At 49.9% G+C, this 20282-nt stretch overlaps 2 protein-coding genes across 2 annotated transcripts in view; one reads left to right on the forward strand and one right to left on the reverse strand.

Moving 5' to 3' along the window:
• The window catches only part of LOC119461848 (serine-protein kinase ATM), a 754892-nt gene that overhangs the window by 636684 nt on the left and 97926 nt on the right, over positions 1–20282 (forward strand). Inside the window, exons 54-55 of the mRNA XM_037723219.2 lie at positions 8827–8958; positions 19233–19380. Coding sequence (XP_037579147.2) covers positions 8827–8958; positions 19233–19380 — 280 coding nt within the window. The remainder of the gene's footprint in view (positions 1–8826; positions 8959–19232; positions 19381–20282) is intronic.
• On the reverse strand, positions 871–1524 carry LOC125947614 (uncharacterized). Its single transcript, XM_049672760.1, has one exon. It carries the CDS (start codon positions 1522–1524, stop codon positions 871–873), a length of 654 nt encoding a protein of 217 aa, XP_049528717.1.

The raw sequence follows: 20282 nt of genomic DNA on the forward strand, positions 1-20282 counted from the left end.
TCGAGCACGTGGAGCTGGTGGTGGCGTTAAGCTTCGATCAGAGGCCGGTGAGGGGTAGCGTAAACTGGTGGGCGCGCGTGGTGGCTGTGATGTAGAGAACGGGCGGCCGAAAGGCGAAAGGCTGGGGAGACATGAGCAAGGGATCTCGCTGGTATGTAGGGGTGTTGTTGCAATATCGCGAGATGTGACCCGGGACGCCGCAGCTGTAACACACCGGCGGAGGTCGAGACACCCGTGGCAGCTCGGAGTGACCAGTCCTGTCAGAAGGCATTGGGTAGCAGTATCGCTCTTCATGGGGACGGTAGCCAGCCGACGTTCGTTGACTGAAACAAGGTGAGCGAAAACGCCGTTCGTAATTGGAGGGTGTCCGATCGGAGTACTCAAGTGACCGCAGTGTACCTTGGCATTCATCGACGTGTGCTACATTAACTGATGGCTGCCATGGGGCCGGAGCGGCTGGCGTTCGCGCGCGTGCGGTCTCGCTTGCATAGCCGTCCTGAAAGCCGCTGGGGCAATGAGAGACTTGCTGACATCGAAGCAATTCTTCCCGTACAATCTGGTGTATTGTCGATGAGAGGTCATTAGGCGACATACTGTCGACACTAGCTGTGGTGAGAGGGTTCGAGCCGAGGCGGCCGAGGAGGCAGGCTGAAGCCCGAGGGCCGCGGAGTAAAGACACACGCTCCGAGTCCCCAGCAGAAGTGCCCCCGTTTATTCACAGCACAGCCTTTATATGCTACATCCTATAGAGGGCGCCTCATAATCGGCTTAGCACTCGCGCCCTCTACATCCCCCCTTTTGGGAAAGTAACAGAAAGCAACCCCTTGCTCTCAGGTATACAACGTAATGACAAATGTCTCATGGCACGTTCTACAAGTTCAGCCGCACCGGCGGCCTAACACAACGTCCAGACCGAGTGCGTACAACTGACCCAGGCGGTCTTGAGGGAGTAGCCGGGGCAACCGGTGGCGATGCAACTGGTAGAGGAGTAAGTGCCCTGGGAGTTGGACTGCTGCACACAGGCTCTGGGCGAGTTGGAGTCTGTGGCAGGCTTTCAGATCCTCGTGTCCGTGGACTGGAGCTGCCGAGGTCTAGACCACCTGATGACGGAGACTGCTGCGGAACCAGATGTCTCCGGTTGCGGACGAGAGCACCTGCATCCGTCTGGACCACGTAGGAGCGTGGACGCTGCGCTGGGCTAAGAACAGTGCCAGCACAATCTGTGTCGCGAATCCACACTCTCTCTCCCTCCTCCAGGGGCCGCAAATCTTGTGCAGCATGTCGACGGTCAAAATCTTGACGCTGGCGACGTCGTTGGGTAGTGTCACGCCGGTGGAAGTCGGCAGCGTTAGGTGGTTCTGGAAGCAACGCGGCCATGGGGACCGGAAGGCGAGTCCTGAGGCTGCGCCCCATGAGCAGCTGAGCAGGGCTGTACCCGGTCACGCCAGGTGCGTTGCGGTATGCCAAGAGGGCCAAAGGCCAGTCCGGAGACTTCTTGAAGAGTTCCTTAACCGTCCGCACCATACGCTCGACTTCCCCATTAGACTGCGGGTACCTGGGACTGCTGGTGACGTGGGAGAATCCGTAGCTCTGGGCGAAGACGCGGAATTCTGCCGACGAAAATTGAGGCCCATTATCGCTGACGAGGGTCTCTGGGATCCCATGCCTTGCGAAGACACTTTTGATGATGGAGATCACCGCTGTAGACGTCGTCGAGCGAAGGGACAGCACTTCAGGGTACCTCGAGTAGTAATCTACGAGGAGAAGGTAGTCGGCTTCTTCGTGATGAAATATGTCCACCCCGACTCGCTCCCAGGGACGGCTAGGCGTCACGGTAGGCAGCAGTGGCTCTGCTCGCTGGACCCGCGTGGTAGCACAGTTGGGACAGTTCTCCACCATTGTCTTGATCTGACTCCCCATGGTCGGCCACCAGACAGCTCCCCTGGCGATGGCGCGGCAACGGTTCACTCCGAGGTGTCCGTCATGGATGAGGGAGAGGACGTGCTTCCGCAGAGAAGCGGGCACCAGCAGGCGTCCACCGCAGAGGAGAAGGCCGTCACCAATACTGAACTCGGCCCGATGAGCCCAGAACTGAGCCATGCTGAGAGGCAGATTCTCTTTCCTAGGCCACCCTTGCTCACAGTACAACTTGAGCTGCGCGCACTCCCCATCTGCAGCCTGGTGAGCTCGGAAGTCGTCGAGGAGGACTGCAAATGTAGGAGGGATAGCACGGAGTGCTTCTTGAACGTACAGCTCCACCTTGTCAACAGCTGGAGTCGCTGGCAGCTGGACGACTGGGTCCCTTGAGAGTGCATCTGCGGTGGCCAGCTGTTTCCCAGGAACGTACTTGACATCAAACTGGTACTGGAGAAGGCGGATGCGGAAGCGCTGGATTCGTGGTGGCATGAGATCGAGATCCGCGGTTCCTAGGAGCTGTACTAACGGCTTATGGTCGGTCTCGAGGGTGAAACGAAGACCCCGAAGAAACTCGTCGAATCGGTTGATGGCCCAGGTGGCAGCCAGTGCCTCCTTTTCGATCTGGCTGTACCTCCGTTCCGTTTCAGTCAGCGCTCGAGAGGCGTATGCAACTGGTCGGCGCTCCCCTGATGGCTGGTCTTGAAGGAGGACAGCACCCAACCCGAAGGAACTGGCATCTGCGGAGACTGTCGTCAACAGTGCAGGGTTGTACCTTGCGAGGCAGATGTCCGACGACAGCATGCTCTTGAGCTTTTCAAATGCTGAAGCCTGCGCTGGTCCCCATGTCCAGGCTGCAAGCTTGTTCAGGAGACTTCTGATTGGCGCAGTCGTTTGAGAGAGGCCCGGGAGGAAGCGACCGACATGGTTGAGCATACCGAGAAAACGTTGGACACCATGAACGTCCTGAGGAGCTGGCATGCGCTGAATGGCGGCCACTTTCTCTGGATCCGGAGTGATGCCATTGGCACCGACGACAACGCCAAGGAACCGCACGCTGGACACGCCGAAAGTGCACTTGGCAGCGTTGAGGGTGACCCCCGCTTGTTGGAGGCGACCAAGGACTGCCTGGAGGCGTTGGTCGTGTTCTTCTGTGGTGCGGCCAAACACAAGGATGTCGTCCATAAGGTTAACAACACCAGCCAACCCTTCCAGCAGGCGAGACATCTGACGCTGGAAGTATTCCGGGGCCGATGTTATGCCGAATGGGAGGCGGCAGTAGCAATACCTGCCAAACGGAGTGATGAAAGTCGTGTACTTCTGGGAGTCGCGCGCCAGGCGTACTTGGTGGAAGCCTGAAGTTGCGTCCAACTTCGAGAAAACGCGTGCGTCACCGAGAAGTCCGAGGGTTTGGTCGACGGTCGGGAGTACGTGGCGTTCACGCAGAACGACTTGGTTGAGTTTGGTCAAATCAACGCACAGGCGGTAACCCCCCGCTGGCTTCGGGACGACGACAAGTCCCGCGCACCAGTCCGTCGGTTCGTCGACGCACCGGATCACGCCCTCCTGCTCCATCTTGTCGAGCTCCTTTTTGACTACGTCTCGTAGCGGTATCGGGATACGCCGGGCTGTGCTGAGGGCATACGGTACCGCGTCAGGCTTGATACGTATCGTGTACTCTTCCGGAAACGTGCCCAGGCCGGTGAAAAGGGCTGGAGGGACTTCACGAGGTGGTGCGTCCGGCAGAGCTGGTGCGACGGCGCCGACAAACTTGACGACCCCAAGGGCAACGATAGCGGGATAGCCGAGAAGTGGCTGCTCTTGTCCCGCAACGACGTAGAGGCGCTCGTTGACTTGCCTGCCTCTCCAAGACAGCGCCGCGTCGAAGGTGCCGAGAAGCTTCAGGGCTTGTTTCCCGGGTCCGAAAAGTTCTTCGCCTCGCGGCTTATCGAGGACGGCTGGGCAGCCGGGAAACGTGCGCGGAACCACCGAGACGTCGGCTCCAGAGTCCACTTTGAAGACGAGAGGGTTCCCGTTGACACGCACCTCAACGTACCGCCCGTTGCGGGCCACCGCCGCGACGGAGTGGAGCTCGACGGATCCGAGGCGCTTCCCTGAGCGACATACCGCCGCGAAGTGGCCTCGCTTCTTGCAGTGGTTACAGACCGCTTTGGCCGCTGGACAGTCAGACCGTCGGTGAAACTCGTGACCGCAAAATCCGCATTGCCTACTTAGGCCTAGGCCGCATTTCAAAGCCTCGCCAGCTCTGTTGCTCGAGTGCGAACCGTCGGGTCGGTCACGTGACGCAAAGTCAGCAAAGTTGCCAGAGTCCCGTCTATTGCGTCGTCCGCGTGCACGCTGCGCGGGTTTACGCGAAGTCGCCGCGTCCACGTGAGCTGCCGTAAGCGGTTGCCCAGCGGTGAGGGACAGGCGTTGTCTTTCGCGTTCGGCGTCTTCGTGCTGACGAGCTTGCACGAGTGCGTCGTCCAGGGAAAGGCTCGGAGTGCGGCACAGCTTGTCTGAAAGGCGAGAATCCGCCAAACCCACGACGAAACGGTCGCGAACAAGACGCTCTTCAACGGCAGGTGACGGGTAGTTACACTTGCGTACCATGTTCCGAAGGGCCGTGAAGAAACTGTCGACGGTTTCGCCTGGCTCTTGCGTCCGCTTGTGGAACCGAGAGCTCTCGTACACCTCGTTTACGGGGTGCACGAAGTAGCTTGTGAGCCGCCGGGTGACTTCCGCGTAGGACTTGTACGCTTCTTCATCGGACATGAGAGAACTGAGGACAATGCGTGCACGGGGGCCCATACAGTAGAGGAGAGTCCTAACCCTCGTCTCGTCCGGGGCTGCGTGCATGCCGGTGGCGAAGGCATAGTCCTCAAATTGCCGTAACCAGGGCAGCCACTCGCCGACATCGTCGAAGGGGAACGGAGCGGGACTCCGGAGACTGGCGGCAGCGAGAGCAGGAACTGGAGCGTCTTTGTTAGCCATGGCAAGTCGCGGGAACCACGCACCCCACTTCTGACACCATGTGGTGAGAGGGTTCGAGCCGAGGCGGCCGAGGAGGCAGGCTGAAGCCCGAGGGCCGCGGAGTAAAGACACACGCTCCGAGTCCCCAGCAGAAGTGCCCCCGTTTATTCACAGCACAGCCTTTATATGCTACATCCTATAGAGGGCGCCTCATAATCGGCTTAGCACTCGCGCCCTCTACACTAGCCACTGTTGGCACGTTTGACAGACGGCCAAATTTCGGAGCTATCCATCGCATATTCAGCGTTTCAAATGTGCGACAGTGCTGCATCACGTCAGACACGGAGTTCAGGTTTTCCTTGCCAATCAAGAAATTATATACGTCTTCGGCTATTCCCTTCAGAACGTGTCCAACCTTGTCCTCTTCAGTCATCATAGGATTCACTATCTTGCACAGCTTCAAAATTTCTTCGATATATGTGGTACATGTCTCCCCTGGAAGCTGTGCCCTCTGAGCCAATGTCTGCTCCGCTCGCTTCTTCTTCGCGTTAGAATTGCTGAAGCACTTCTGTACTTCCTCAACAAAACGATCCCAAGTGGTGAACATGTCCTCGTGGTTTTCATACCACATGAGAGCTGCGCTGCCGAGTCCCGGCCGTTGCTTCTGCTCACCCGCTTATAGTTCTTGAGCCACTCGTCAACGTCTTCCCCTGAGGTCCCGCCAAAGTTTGGCGGCACTCGGTAGTACAGCCAGGGACCCGTAGGAGCCGTAGGAGTTGCCCCCGATGCATCAGAGGTCGGGAGTTGGGACATCATCTCGATCGGCGAAGGCGGAAGTCCGGCAAGGCGGCGGCTGCGGCGAAGACCAGGGAGTAGAGCTTCCGTCGTTGGGTTCGTATTACCCAGCACCGTCCACCAATCTGTTACGGCCTCGGGAGAGGGTTAAGGGAGCGTTTACTGATTGAGACACAAAGATCCTTGGGCTATGCTGGCTGGAGTCAATCGTAGGAGCAACGTCGTCTTCTTCTTCCTCCCTCCTCGCTTCCCTCACTGGCAATGACCACGGCTTAACAATATCAAGGACCATGAAAGCTAAGAACAGCTGCACCAAAGACAGGCCCTGACGTTCATGCAGAAACAGTATAGGAATGTTAGGGGCTCCACGTTCAACAATCCGGTGGAACAGTGACTGCGGAGGAGGGATAACGGGGAGTGTCACTGTCTACACCAGACGGCTGTTGCATAGCCGAGGTTCACCTACCCTTGAGTTCTGCTTGCCCATCCTAAACTTCTCAGCAATTTTCTTAGCAGCCTGGTGTCAAGGGACACGACACTTTCAGATGTTTCCGAGCTTCTAGTCCTTATTTTACAGTCAACTACGGATGCCGTAATTATGTCAAAGGGATCTAAACAGAATGCTTCAGACTGTCTGCCTCTTCAATTCTGAAGTGTGATGCCTACAATACTGTGGTTGCAAATGTACTTCTAAACATCTCTTGAAACAAGTTGGACAGCAGATCATCGAAAGTGAGTGAAACTTGCATCATATGATACTTTCCAAGTTCTAGTGCAAAGGACAGGACACACGACAGTGTCCTGTCTTGTTCTTGTTTGGCCACGGTTCCAGAGCTCTTCATTTTCCCAAATCATTTGCTAACTATAACTAGGTCATCAACATATATTATACATCAAATGTAAAAAAATTGTAATATGTTATTTTAATATTTTTAATTTTTTAAAATAGCGTAAGTATGAGAGCACAACAATGAAAAAAATTTTGTCATAAGTTAAGCAAAGTGTTGTTTTGGCAACATAGAAATGTGCATCCTCGTTAAAGCATTCTTGTCCGGGAAGTGCTAGGAGTTTATCTTTGCGTTGCGTGCAACCTCCACACACACAGAGCAGAGAGAGGCCCCTAAATGATACTGTGTCATGACGTTGCATATCCTCCTGAGAAACAAAACCCAAACGGGCTGTTTAAATTGTTAACGCACTCTGAGGACTCTTACTTCTTTTGCAATGGCCTTTGCAATGGCCAACTGTTGGCCTTTGATCAGAAGTCCTAGCACGAAACGAAAAAGATCATGAGGCCTTTCATTCGCACTGAACAGCGTTTTCAAGGTACATTTTAAAACACATCAAACTTGACTTCTTTCTCTTTCCTTTTATAGAGAGGCCTGTTGAAGACACAAAAGTGTATTTCTAATTCTGAATGTTGTCTAGCATTGTTTGCCAAAATGAAACAAAATGAAAAAGCAAATGTTTGTAGTGGGGGGATTGGTCACAGCAGATTGGCAGCTATGCAATGTACAATTTTTTTGGTGTGAGAAATTTGGGAAATGCATGTGCATTGCCCTTTGCTTAGTATGTCCAGTACACCTGAACCACTTTTAATTTTTTTGAAGCCTCAAGAACACCTTGAGGATTATATTAGCGAAAGACCTAGTCTGAGGATAGCTACTAGGAGTGCAATATTTACCTTTCTCATTTTTCCTCAACATCCTCCGTTCCGTCAAGGTGTCTGGTTGCAATGTTGCATCTCTTTCAGCATAAATTGACAGGCCTCATTACTATTGTAACAGTGCTCTCATCACTTTGCTGTTCTGTGGTGTACTACAGTGGAATTTCGTTGATACGATCTTCACGGGAACTGGAAAATAAATCATATCATCCAACGTATTATTCAGCCAAATCGTATTATCGAGAAAAGAAAAAGAAACTTATTATCTCTAAGAACGTATTATGCAGAATCGTATCCATGAGATTCCACTGTACGTGGTTGCGTGCAGTTTTTCTTGTACACCGTGGCACGAGTGGCATTATTCCTTTCACAATTATTTCTGCCGCTATCGCACAATTTCTGAGGTTCAAAGGAAACATCGTCTTTATGTTCGCTCGTGCGAGTGTGTCGGCAGCACGCACATTGGCATGATGGATGCTGCATTCCGAATGAAAGGGTTCCTAATGTAACGAGCTCCGGCCATGGTTGCAATGTACCTCGAAGGTGTGCAATTTGAGAAGTGTGTTCCGGTCACAGGCTGGCACTCGGGCTGGCTCGCGTCGTCACGAAGCATCTGGAAGCCAACGAGAGCTGCGGTCGTCCGAGCGTCTCGACAGTGAGAGTCAGGGCACCCCACGACAGCTGTGGTCTGAAGGCTACACAGCTGTGTGCAGGACGGGGCGGCAGTGCGGGCTCACACTCGTGTGCTCCACTTTGGCCATGCCACATGGCCTTTGTCCTGCAGGGACAGTTTGCGCATTGTGAAGCGCCATGAATTCTGCCAAGGCATCTAGAAAAGAGTGACCAGGAGTGATGTCTCTTGTAACCATCACGAGGCACGCCAGGTGTAGCTTATGTGTGGTCTGAGCTTCATGTGGTTCAGCGTTAGTTGAGTGTTCAAAACTGATCGAAATTAGCGAGATTGGATCACTGATAAACATTGTTGCCCAAGTTTCATTCCTCTGTGGGTGGGTGTGGCCAAACATGAGCAGACGATAGTTTTCTGCTAGTTTTCTGCATAATTCTCATCAAAATTCAAAGTGCAGGTTTTTGCTTGCTTCAGTCTGTGTAGTTAACTGCATCGATTATAGACACAGTGAAAATAGGAGGTTAACACGCACTGATCCTGCTTGCTTCATGTCAGCTATCTGTGGGCCCGATGACATCAAGGGGCAGCCTCATAAAGGGTAAGCAGGCTGTTTGAAGGAACTGTGTACTCCAGGTTTGTGAGCTCCACATGTTGTGTATGACTGCAGCATTTGGATGAGGTTTTCATAGCAGCATGTGCTGCCCGAGGGTAGTAAGGGACAACAAATATGCAAACTCGTTGCATCTCATGAGGCTGCATGCGTTTATTTGATGTCCCTGTTTGTTAATTTTTTTTACTGCATGTGCTTAACCCCTAAATGTCTTTATAAAGTGTGTGCGTGTGTGTGCAGCTGATAGAGCGTGTGGTGCGAGACCACCCGTACCAGACCTTGCCCGTGGTGCTGGCCCTGTGCAATGCAGACAGGGACCCCACAGCAACAATCCCACGGGCAGCTAAGAAGGCCAAGACAAGCCCCACAGAGGTGAGGAGGGGTGGCCTGCTGGCATTGTGCAAGGGCAACGCACTCAGAAAGGCTTCAGTGGTCGATTTATTGGTGTCATAGATGCGACAAAAGGGGGATCACTGGAGCTTTCGTGGTTGACTGATCCTTCTTGGTTGGTGCCATAGATATTGTCACGGGCCTTATGACAGTGACCATGTTGGCCATTGTGAGCTAGGAGATGACGGGGAGCTTTGAGGACAGGCACCATCCTGGCTGTCTTTCTGTTCTTTGTAAACATCTGGTACATATATTTTAAAGTAAATCCCTTCCCGTAAGATTTGGTGGAGGTGCAGGTGGGTGCAAGACTGAACTTCGCAGCTGAAGGCCAGTTCTGCCATGCCAGCATACACCGGCACGATCCTGGCTCCAGCACCGACACGTCGACGATTGGCTTGGAACGTACGAGCGCATCACAGTACACAATCGGTGGGACCCGACAGTGGTGCTCGCTAATGTCGTTTTCTACCATAGTGGGGCAGCAGTCACTGACCAGCTGGAACGTATGCAAGCTTTGAGACGTATTTGGGAAGCCAGTTGGTCACCAGCTTTGACAGACTTCTTCTGTCGGGTTCACACACTCCGACGGAATCTGGTTGCTGGGCGAGTTGGTACAGTGCCAAGAAAAATAGAAGACAAACAGAAATGAATAAGGACACCTGATTTGGTCTGTCTCCTGTTTTTCTTCTTTAAGCATTGTATGTGCACCCTTCAGGCTGTCGTCCCATGGAATCGTACGTGACGTGCATCCTTGATGCCCTTTGATGCTGTGGGGATACTAACATGGTTTAGACTGACAAATGATGGCACGTCCTGATAGGCATTGCAGATGATACTTTCAACTTGCTGTTCTTAAAGGGACATTAAAGGCAAATAATAAGTCAAGCTTAAGTGATGATTAATGCTGACAAACGTCTAAGGTGTCGTGAGCAGAGCTTTCGTAATCGAGAAATTGAGGTAAATGCAGGACACAATTAGAGACTTCCCCGGGAGGTTCAAATACTAGCCCGATGATGAAGGCACTCCTCATTGTATTTTCATTTCACTGCTACTCAACCACTCGTAATAAAAAGACCATTGCATCACATAATTAGACGTAAGAAAATACTTCTTGGCAAGTTATATTTGATTGGTAAAAAAGAACTCATTGACGTGTCAGGACTTGTGAATTGACGTATCAGGACTCATTGATATTACCCTTAAATACCATGTGGGCGGTTTCGTTTTCTCCATTCTGCGCTGCCCACGTTTTGGTAGTTTCGTTATCGCATAGTGCTGCACTGGTTCGCGAAACTCAAACAAACTGCAATTAGCAGCGAATGCCATGTGATGTCACGGAATTTCCAATGGTCCACACCACTTGATGCAGCGGCAAATCAAACGCTGTCTTGATTTGGTTTCTCCATGTGTTTTGCGGAGAAAAGGTAGAGCCGTCACTGGCACTAAAGAGTGGCACTAAATGGCACTAAAGGGTGGTGATGGCGTATGCAGCATCACCACTCCCTGCTCGGGAGCAGGCAATTTGAATTGCTCTAAAGGTACACGGACCTTTCAGGTGCAATTTTCTCGTAAACTAAGTCTTCTCTTGGCACGAAACAATCGCAGCGAGGTTTCTGGAATGCTATTTCAACAGTCCATGTCGATTTAGTATTTGCCTTTAGTGTCCCTTTAATTAATTATTCACCCACTAACGACATTGTCAAGGAGTGCCAGCGTTTCGAAGAAGTGAAGAGTTATCACATTGCTTGACAGTTCGTGTGGCTCCCAAACACTGCCGCTACGTCGTCCTGCGAGGACCGCACTACCGGCTGTCCACCATCGATAGCCTGATCTGCATCTTTCTTTTTCACACTGCCTTCCCAGGATTCTAAACCGACCAGCTTTTTAATTTTAGCCGCTGTCCAGGAAGAGCTGGCCAACGTCCACTCCAGCCCATCTGTTCCTTCACTCGCCCTACTGCTAATTTAAATCCAGCAACATGTTGCTGCTCTCGTCATCTGGCCCGGTGGAGAACACTTGCCATAGAAGTGGATGGCCTGACAGTTACTGCCCTTATTGACACCAGTGCAGATATTTCTATCATGAGCTCTGATTTCTGTGCACGGCTAAAGAAAGTCCTGCCTAGTCTCACATTAGTGCGTGTCGCTGATAGAACTCCAGTCGCACTCATAATGTCCGCCGCACATATGAGCATCGCTGGCCTTATTAGGATTGCAAATTGGGCAAGCTCGTAGCAGTCCATACCCAACAGCACCACTTAAGAGAGGAACACGCAAAGGGCACATGTCCATTGTGTTTGCACTCAAGTCGGCACATGTCCTGTTTTCTTTGCTTCTCATAAGTGGTGCTCACGTTAAAGATGCATTGCCGAATGCTACATCTGGTTCCACGTTTTTGGCCACCACCTTCGTGACGTGACTTCTTCTCAGACCAATCAACTGCTCGACCAGTGTGGTACAACTTTACCCATTCCCAACACAGTCTTTTTGTTCATCTGCCACACCGTCACTGCACCCTGCTGCCCCATTGTACCTCATGGCGACTGTGTGGTCTCTTCCAGTGACCTCCTCTTGCACAATGTCCTTGCACCCTTGTGGCCAACTTTTGGTCGGTCTACGTGCTGCCCATCACAGCAGTGCCATGTTCCGTTGCTCTCGCTTGATTAGCTCTCTGCCCCACAGAGTGCCGATACAGCCACCTGTTCATCGGTACACAGCAACATCATAAAGATGATTGCCCTGGACCTTGTCGCCTGTTTGGATATCTTTTTACTTTAATGACCGGTCCCTTAGGCCAAACGTCACCTGTGAAACATCACATGCATACCGATAATGCTTCTCCAATTCACAGGCAGCCTTACCACTTGTCACTATCTGAACGTTAAGTTATTCCACAAGAGGTCAATAAAATGCTTACAAAAGGCACTATTGACCCATCTACGAGTCCGTGGGCTTCCCCAGTTTATTGTCTTAGTTAACCTACCACCAGGGATCTATGTTGTCTTTCGGCCATCAAGGATCCCACCAGGCACTTGGCTTGCTGGGCTCTAGGTCTCCAGGAACTCGCATGCACTGTTGTGTACTTAGTTACTTTCAGATATAGCGCAAATAAGTACACACACACACGAAGAAGACATGACAGACGCAGACGAGTGCTACTACCAACTGTTTATTTCAGTTGACACACCCTCCGATTTATAAAGTGAACCACATATAAGTATCACGCCCCCTTCCCCGCGTGAAGGTGATAAAAACAAATCTAAGAAAGTGAGCAATACTGCTACCTGCCTCAGACAACAGAGTTCAAGTCCATTTCGGTACTGTGCAAAAGAATAAACGCTTCGCTTATACAGATAGGTGAATTCTTGTGGATAAAGAATGCCTCTAAAGTCACTCGAGCCATGTAGTTTGCAGGTTTGCCTAAGATGGTGGTCTCATAATATCGTGTCTTGCAACCACACAGGAAAAAAAAAAAAAAAAGATGAAAATTATGCACATTTGGTTGCCCATGTCACCACGTGTGGTAGAAAGACATGATTTTATGAGACCATCCATCTTAGGCAAATCTGCAAACTACATGGCTCGAGTGGCTTTAGAAACATTCTTTATCCACAAGAATTCACCTATCTGTATAAGCTCTATTCTTCTATTGCAGTCCCGAACTGGACTTCTTGAACTCTGTTGTCGGTGGCATGCAGGTAGCAGTATTGTTCACTTTTTTAGATTTGTTTTTGTCACCTTTGCATGGGGAAGGGGGCATGACACTTGTACGGGGTTCATTGTAGGGTTTCTCAATTGAAATAAACAGTTGGTAGTAGCGCTTGCCTGCGTCTGCCGCATCTTCTTAATGTGTATGTGTACTTTTTTGCGCTATACCTGGAAGTAACTATGTCAGATCAATTAGCCCAACAGATTCTGTTGTGTACTATTCCAGCCAATTGCACTAGGACACTGACTGCTTGCCTGTGCACCCCACCGATGCCCCAGGGGTTCCCACGCAGGACACGCCTGGTGGTATTCTTTCACTCTGCCTTTAGCCACACACGTGACACGTCCTTATGAGATCTCATCAACTGCCTGCACTACGGCTCATCTGACTGCTCACTTCACATGTTCGTCATCGTGGATAGCACCTTTTACCAGTCATCAACAATGACGCTGTTGACGCCAGAGAAAGAGCAAGGGCTGGCTTATGATTATCGGCTGTGCGTGATTGAAAGAGCATCCATGTCTGCTGACATGGCAGAACAGGCCAGGACATGTCTTAAAAATACGTAAAAAATATCCCAACAGGTGACGAGGATTTCATTATTATCATTAGCCCTTATAATGGAAAAATATTAGGGATGGCGAATATTCGGTGCTGTCGAATATTCGATCGAATTATTCTCTATTCGTTACACGCTTCGAATCGAATTCAGGTATTCGATATTTTCAAATTATTTGGCGCTCCCGAATAGGCAGCCAGAAGCCACGGACGGCCGGTACAAAAATATATCTCGAAGGCTATGGTTTACATCATGGCTGCCCTGCATCAACCGTAAATCTCGAGGGCTATACATTTTTGCAATAAAGAGCCGGAAATGTGCTACGCAAAAGAGCAGAAATGGCACTAGCATCCAACTGAAACGAGGCGGCGGAGCCTGCATCGCCATAATCATCAGCGGAAATCGCACGTGAATGACAGCAACGGAGGAACGCTTCGTGGATATTTGTGCCTTTATTGTGTTTACCGCCGCCCATAACAATGCATTGGCCACCATCTATGATTGCGTCGATAGCGGCTGCGGTTTCTTCCGCAGTGGTTGCGGCAAAAAGTAGTTTCTTTTTGGCTCAACACGCGTGTCGGCCTCGTGCCTAAAAAGCTGCATAGTCGCCATCCATGATCACATAGATAGCGACCGCAATTTCATCTACAGTAGTTCCAGCGAAAGGTAGTTTCGTTCCGACTTGGTGCGTGCGTCGGCCGTGTGCATTAAGCACCGCAAAGTCGTCGTTCATAATTGCGTCGATAGCGGGCGCGGTTTCCTCTGCAGCGGTTGCAGAAACTGTTGCTTCGGTTTGACTCGATGCAAAGCTGTTGAGGACGAAGATCACCGGCTACATCGCGATGGACGTGCGATCTGTTGGCGGTCAGCTTATTGGTGAAAGAATAATCGGGACATGCGCGTGGTGGTGCAAAGCGTGTCGCAAACGATGGCATGCGCCGTGGCCGTGCTGCGAAGGAAGTCGCGAGGCCTCGATTGCCACTGCGAGAACCAATCAGTCACGAGATGACGAGAATTGCAGCTTCCGCACTGCTTTTGCGCAAAATACCACAAGGATTTGCTCATCCATTACACTAATAAAATCGTACTGATGTAGTAAGCATTTGCTTATTGTTTACTGGATACCCTGATAATTCAGCATTCGGTTAATGCGGACATTTTTTTTTCGTCCTGTGAAATTCGAACGAATTAGGTTTTACTGTAATATGTGATATATACTATTCTATTCGAAATTATTCGACCAAATCACTATTCGCTTCGAATTCACTTCGAACCTCAAAATCGCTATTCGCCCATCCCTAAAAAATGTCGATCCGCTTGCGCAACCGCAAAGAGACATCGTTGTAACCATCACAATCCGCTGGGCAGGCGAAAGGACGCTGTTTTGACCACTTTGAGTGGATGCTCTTCAAACATGTGGACACCTTGATTGCTTTCTTCTTTTCTTCGACGTTCCCCTATTGCCAGATGTAATGGCACCGAGCAAGCGGTGCCACTGTAGTGTCACATTCAAGCGGAAAGTTGTGCTGACGGTAGAATAGTCATCCACGCTGGTGTGGACCAATCGAATTGGCACTGTTGGGCAGCGTGGCCAGAAGACCTGATCGACATCCCAGAAGACCGATTAGACACAAGCAGTGGAATCTCGTTGATATCATTCTGCATAATACGTTTTTCGGGATAATACGTGTTTTTTTGTGTTTTGTTTTTTTTTCCCCGGCCAATGCATTTTCATACGGGTGATACGATCGCATTTTCACCCGAAATTGTGTAATACGACTGCAAACTGGTATTTATGAAACTCGTAGCTTTATATTCAAGTGCACTGAATGAAATTACATTCCAAAGACCCGCAAACAGCGTGCTATGGACCGGCCACACTAGCGGAAAAACATGCGCTGCACCCCGGCAGTGGTGAAACGTGTGCCACAAAAGCTGCCACGAAGCTGGTTTTTTGTGCTACGGGAGGGATTGATCCTGGACTGATTGAAATTGCGGCGCGCCGCGGTGGCAAGCAATCCGTGAGTGAAGGAGACCAATGACAGCTGCCCCTTCAGTGATGTACGCACAAGAAACTGGTTGTGCGGGCCTGCCCGACCGCTATTTTCGTACTCACGTCTGGTGTCAGCCAGACCGCTTGTTTCGTTGTATCGTCTGCTCGCGTCGGCTTTCGCTCACGCTTGTTTTGGCTGGCTTTTCAGGCGAGATTTTCATGCGGTCTCACGATTGAAAGAAGCGCCTGGCCTCGTCCGACAGTCGTATCGCTCGTTGTATCTTCGGTGTTCCTTTGTTTTCGCCCTCGTACTACCGCCTTCATCTCGGAGTTCTTGACCTCGTGGTGCCGTGACCTCCGTGGCTATGTCAAGAAAACGCAAGGCTTTTTTAATTTCCAAAAAGAACTTATTTACGAACATTTAAAAAAGAAAAAAAGAAAGTTGAGCGATAAACTGACAAGCTAATTTAAAGTTGCTGAGTAAAAGTGTGTTGGCTGTGATGTCGAGTGATGCGGCTCCGCATAACGCACGTGTTACATAACGAGTGTTATAAGAATGGGCTATTTAAGAATAAATGTCTTGAAAATCAAAGCAGTACTTTTTCCTACTAAAAACAAAGGCTTTAAATAACAAATGCTCTATCAATGGATGGATCTCCAGTGGAAATCATATGGAGCTTTACAACATTACGAATAATTTTTCATGAAAAATTCTTTGGAACACACATATTGACACCGTGAAGCTAAGCTGTCGCCGTTAGTTGGACTAATTTTCCGAAACCGCAATTTTCTACCACGTAGCATTATAAAAATTATTTATAATACTTTGTTTCTATCTAGTTTAAACTATTGTCATATGGTATGGGGAACAACAACACAAGTCAACCTCCAAAAATTGCACATATTACAAAAATGTTTTTTACGAGCTATAGATGGTGTTTCCAATTACACCAACACTTCTCCTTTATTCCCCAAATACAATATCTTACAAGTGGCTAGGATTATGATTATAGAATTTGTAAAACTTATAAGCAAGAAAAAAAAATGGTACGTCCTTTCTGCGGCAGCTGGCTTGTCTGACTGAAAACATAGCCGTATATCCCACAAGAAATAATGAACCTTGGAAAGTGCAAACTTACAAAAAACATATGGCCAACAAACATTACAAAACAAGTTACTCAGGCTACTAAGTACATTACACAGAAACAGGCTTACTTTAGAGAACCTAACTTTCTAAGAATTATACATTCATTTCAAACCCCCTTAATACAGTGTAGACCGCTTATAACGTAAGTCGCCGGAGTCGCGAATATGCGCACTATAAGCGGTACCGCACTATAACCAAAGCAACAATTTTCAAGGCCCCGCACAGAGGCAAAACATGTGCACCAAGCCGCCACGCGTATGCGACAGTCGAGGAATGCGGCTAGAACGTTTGCATTCAAAAAAGTTGTCGCAGTTTCACCTGAAAGGCGAAGCATCAATTGCGATAGCAAATTTGAAGAGAGCTATACGGAGTAATGATAGCAGCTTTATCAGCTGTATAAACTTGGACATGCAGCAGCACCGGCAACACGCAGAACTGTTGTCGACGCCGTCGGCGTTTTGCCCGCGTTCGCTCAAAATGCGTGCGGCATTGGTGACTGTTGCCGGAGCCTGTGATATAAATAGGCACTTGGTGCCACAGCTAAACGTTGCCTCCCTTCCCTCCCCCCCCTCACCCACGGCCTTTTGCGCGTCGGAAGAAGGTACGTTTACTCTACATATATGGTGATTGTAGAGAAGGAAAGAGATGCCTACTTCTGCAGCCCTTAAGGGAGCACAGCGCAGAACGCGCGTTTGTTCTCCGCCGTGCGTTCACTCCCCATGAAAGCGCGCGTCCCTCGCGCCCTTTCACTCGCACATATAGCGTTCGGCGCGCGGCGACGATTTCATCTCCATTGACGTCATACGGAACCTCACGGCGACGGCGACGCCGACGACAGAAATCTGCTTTTGAGTGTCCATATAATTGCTATCGCAATAAAATTTACAGTCGAATCTCGTTAATTCAAACCAAATCACGCGGCGGCGCCTCCGACTGGCATTGCTCCGGCACCGCCATAGAGTAAAAGCTTAGGAGAGACCCCTCAATGCCGCGCGCGAACGAAACAAAAAAAAAAAGAAAGAAAAAAAACCGCGGCACAAATTTCACCCTCTCTCAAATGGCAAGGTCGCCGATTCTGCGTTGCACCGGAACATGCGTGTACGTGCCGACGCCTCAGCCATGCTACCGTAGCCACATGTACAAAATGGCAGTGAACCCTTCTTTCTCCTTTATGCTTCCTCTACTTTATAGTCACGTTTTGACCTTGCACGTTGCACGCTCCGGCTACAGCGTAGAGGGAAGCGGCGGCGCTGTCCTAGGCCGGCCAACGAAACTGACCACGCCGGCAAACGGCCGCTTCCCCATAACGGCAGAAAACGAAACTTCGGGGAGCTTGCGCCGGGCCAGCTGGAGCGACGACGCCTGCACGGCGGCGGGCGCGCACGGTGACAGTCAAAAGTGAGGGAGCTACGAGGGAGAGCGAGGGGAGCCATCGAAGCGGCGCAGTTGCCGAAGTGAAATCCGCTTCCCTGCCGCCCTCCTCCCTCACATTCCACGGTCTCCGCGTGCGCCCTTCGCCGTGCCGTGCCGGCGCCGCCCGCTCCCTGAAGTTTCGTTTACTGCCATTATCGTGAAGCGAGCTAGGCCGGCCTTGGCAGTTTCGTGGCCCTCACTCGCTATGCGCGCCGTGATAATTCACGACTCGCACTCAAAATTCTGGTTTCAGCCTCACTGGCTGTTTGTTCGCACCACGTGCCCTTCTCCTCCACTTTGTCTGTCTTTCTTCCTCGAGCACTCCTTGGGGCGCCCGTTTGAGGGGAGTGTTCGCCGTCTCCGCTGACTTCCGTACTCCCAGGCAGCCGCACTGTAACCGGTATTTCGTTTCCCGCAACTGCACTATAAGCGATATGTGTATACATGGAGCGCTATGGGAAAATTAACGGGAGTCTGAAAAGACCGCACTATTTCCGGTCCTGCACTATAAGCGGTGACGTTATAAGTGGTCTATACTGTATCTTTGTTTTATACCACTGCAACTGTCTGTAGATGTGACATTAGTTTTGTTAATGTTTTTTTTTTCCCTGAAATGTTAACTGTTTCTTTCTTCCTGAGACTGTTAGGATTCAATATGCACCTTCACATTGTTAAGAAAGTTCACCACGATTTATGGCATCACGTAGCTGTGCAGCCGCTATATTGTGGGGGCCTGTGGCTTCGTCACGCTATGTTGGCAGCTTTCTCCAGTTTCATGTATGTGTTTGATGCAAATAAAATTATTGTTATTATTGTTTTTGTTGTACGACACCCACCACTGGGGGTCATTGCTGGTGAGCTCATCGTTCTGTTGTCTCCATCTGGGCATTTCTTAAATGCTACTTTTGAGATACTTCGGCCACATCCTGTCCTCGGACCTGTCACCTACATTTAGGGCCAGGGCAGCACTTGAGCCTTACAACAATGATGTTCATTGGGAAGAAGGCAGACACCATGTTTTGCTCTTCTCTAATAGCTTGTAAATATACTTTCATTTGTACATCTACATTACAAAAAAACATTGGGCATCAGTGTTCTGTTGTTGGCTTTAGTCCTACCTGGTCTTTTTGGAAAGCGTCATATATAGGATGGTATTTATTGCGAAAGCACATTGCATACACGATAGGCCACATCATTTTTCTCGTATACCTTCCATTCAGGGTGTCAGTCCCATTCTTTGAACTCATACGTAGTTTATGATTTACATTGCATGGCTGTATGATATAAAAAGTGTTGTGTGGCGCTATGTTGAGAGCTTACCTTTTACGTAGTAATTATTGCCGATTCTTTTTGGAACACTGAATTGTTGAGAATTGGGAATATTCTGTGAAGCTGTACTGCACGCGTGTTGCATAGTTATGCTCTGCCCTGAACAGGACCGTGTGGAGGGCGCACGCTACCTGGTGTTGCAGCTACGCAAGGGTGGCGGTCTCTGCTCCTCGATTCTGGGCCCACTCGAACGGCTCATGGATGCGTACATTCACCTGGCATACCTGGACCCACCCGGTGTGCCCCGAGGACAAAGTGAGCACCGTATTGAATGCATACAGCAAGTGCTATTTATTCAGAAGCAGTTCCGTATGAGGTTACTTGAAGTGACGTCACACCACTGGTTGTGTTTTAAAGCCTTCCACTGCTTTGTAATATTTTAAAACAAAAGCTCTATTATGCCATGTCTCGCATTGCGTCGCAATGACCTTGAGCTGCCAGAGTGCAGGTGTGACATCATGCCACGTGATCTGCTTTGGAGAGGCATTGCATCTGTGCTCGCTCGGAGCTTCGCCACTGGGTGAGGGTTTAACGGCTGCTTCGCCAGCGCTTGGACGCTCAGTGTTGCCATGGAGGGCGCGCCGCCTGTGCGTGCAATTCAGAGCAAGCGACAGGCTGAATCCAATCATCCAGTAGATATAGCTGCGTTAGCATGTTATAGAGAAGCTTACCAAGCGTGGAAGCGTGCATTAATCAAGCACTGTGTGCATAATCTTTGCAAAACCAATCCAAACAGACCTTTTGTTCGTGATAACTTGGTTTACAAGAGTTATAACTCGGCCAATTTTTTAAATTACATAGCTGACATTGAAATGCCAACTGCAGTTCCCTGCAGCACTGTGGAGGCTCTCAGGTGTTCCGAGGCTGTGTTCTTGTATGATGCATATTGTTCTGGTGGCAAACACTGAATTTTAGAAAGTTTGTGAATACTTGAATATCACCATATCAAATTGAATGGTGAACATTTGAATAATTTTATTAGTGAATCGAATGTCTACAGTTCGATTTTTCTAATATTGGGTATATTCAGTGTAGGAGACCTGCGCTGTGCCGCATGTCGCATGTGCTCCTTGTGCTCGATGCTGCACAAGCGAGCAGTGTTCGATAGTGATGCGCAGAAGAACTGAACTAACTCATTTATTATGCAAGTTTTAAAG

This window comes from Dermacentor silvarum, chromosome 8, assembly GCF_013339745.2.
Source record: "Dermacentor silvarum isolate Dsil-2018 chromosome 8, BIME_Dsil_1.4, whole genome shotgun sequence".
NCBI classification, from domain to species: domain Eukaryota; kingdom Metazoa; phylum Arthropoda; class Arachnida; order Ixodida; family Ixodidae; genus Dermacentor; species Dermacentor silvarum.

Coding starts and splice junctions, on each gene's coding strand:
- LOC125947614 (XM_049672760.1), bottom strand. CDS start 1,524: ATGGTGCGGACGGTTAAGGAACTCTTCAAGAAGTCTCCGGACTGGCCT.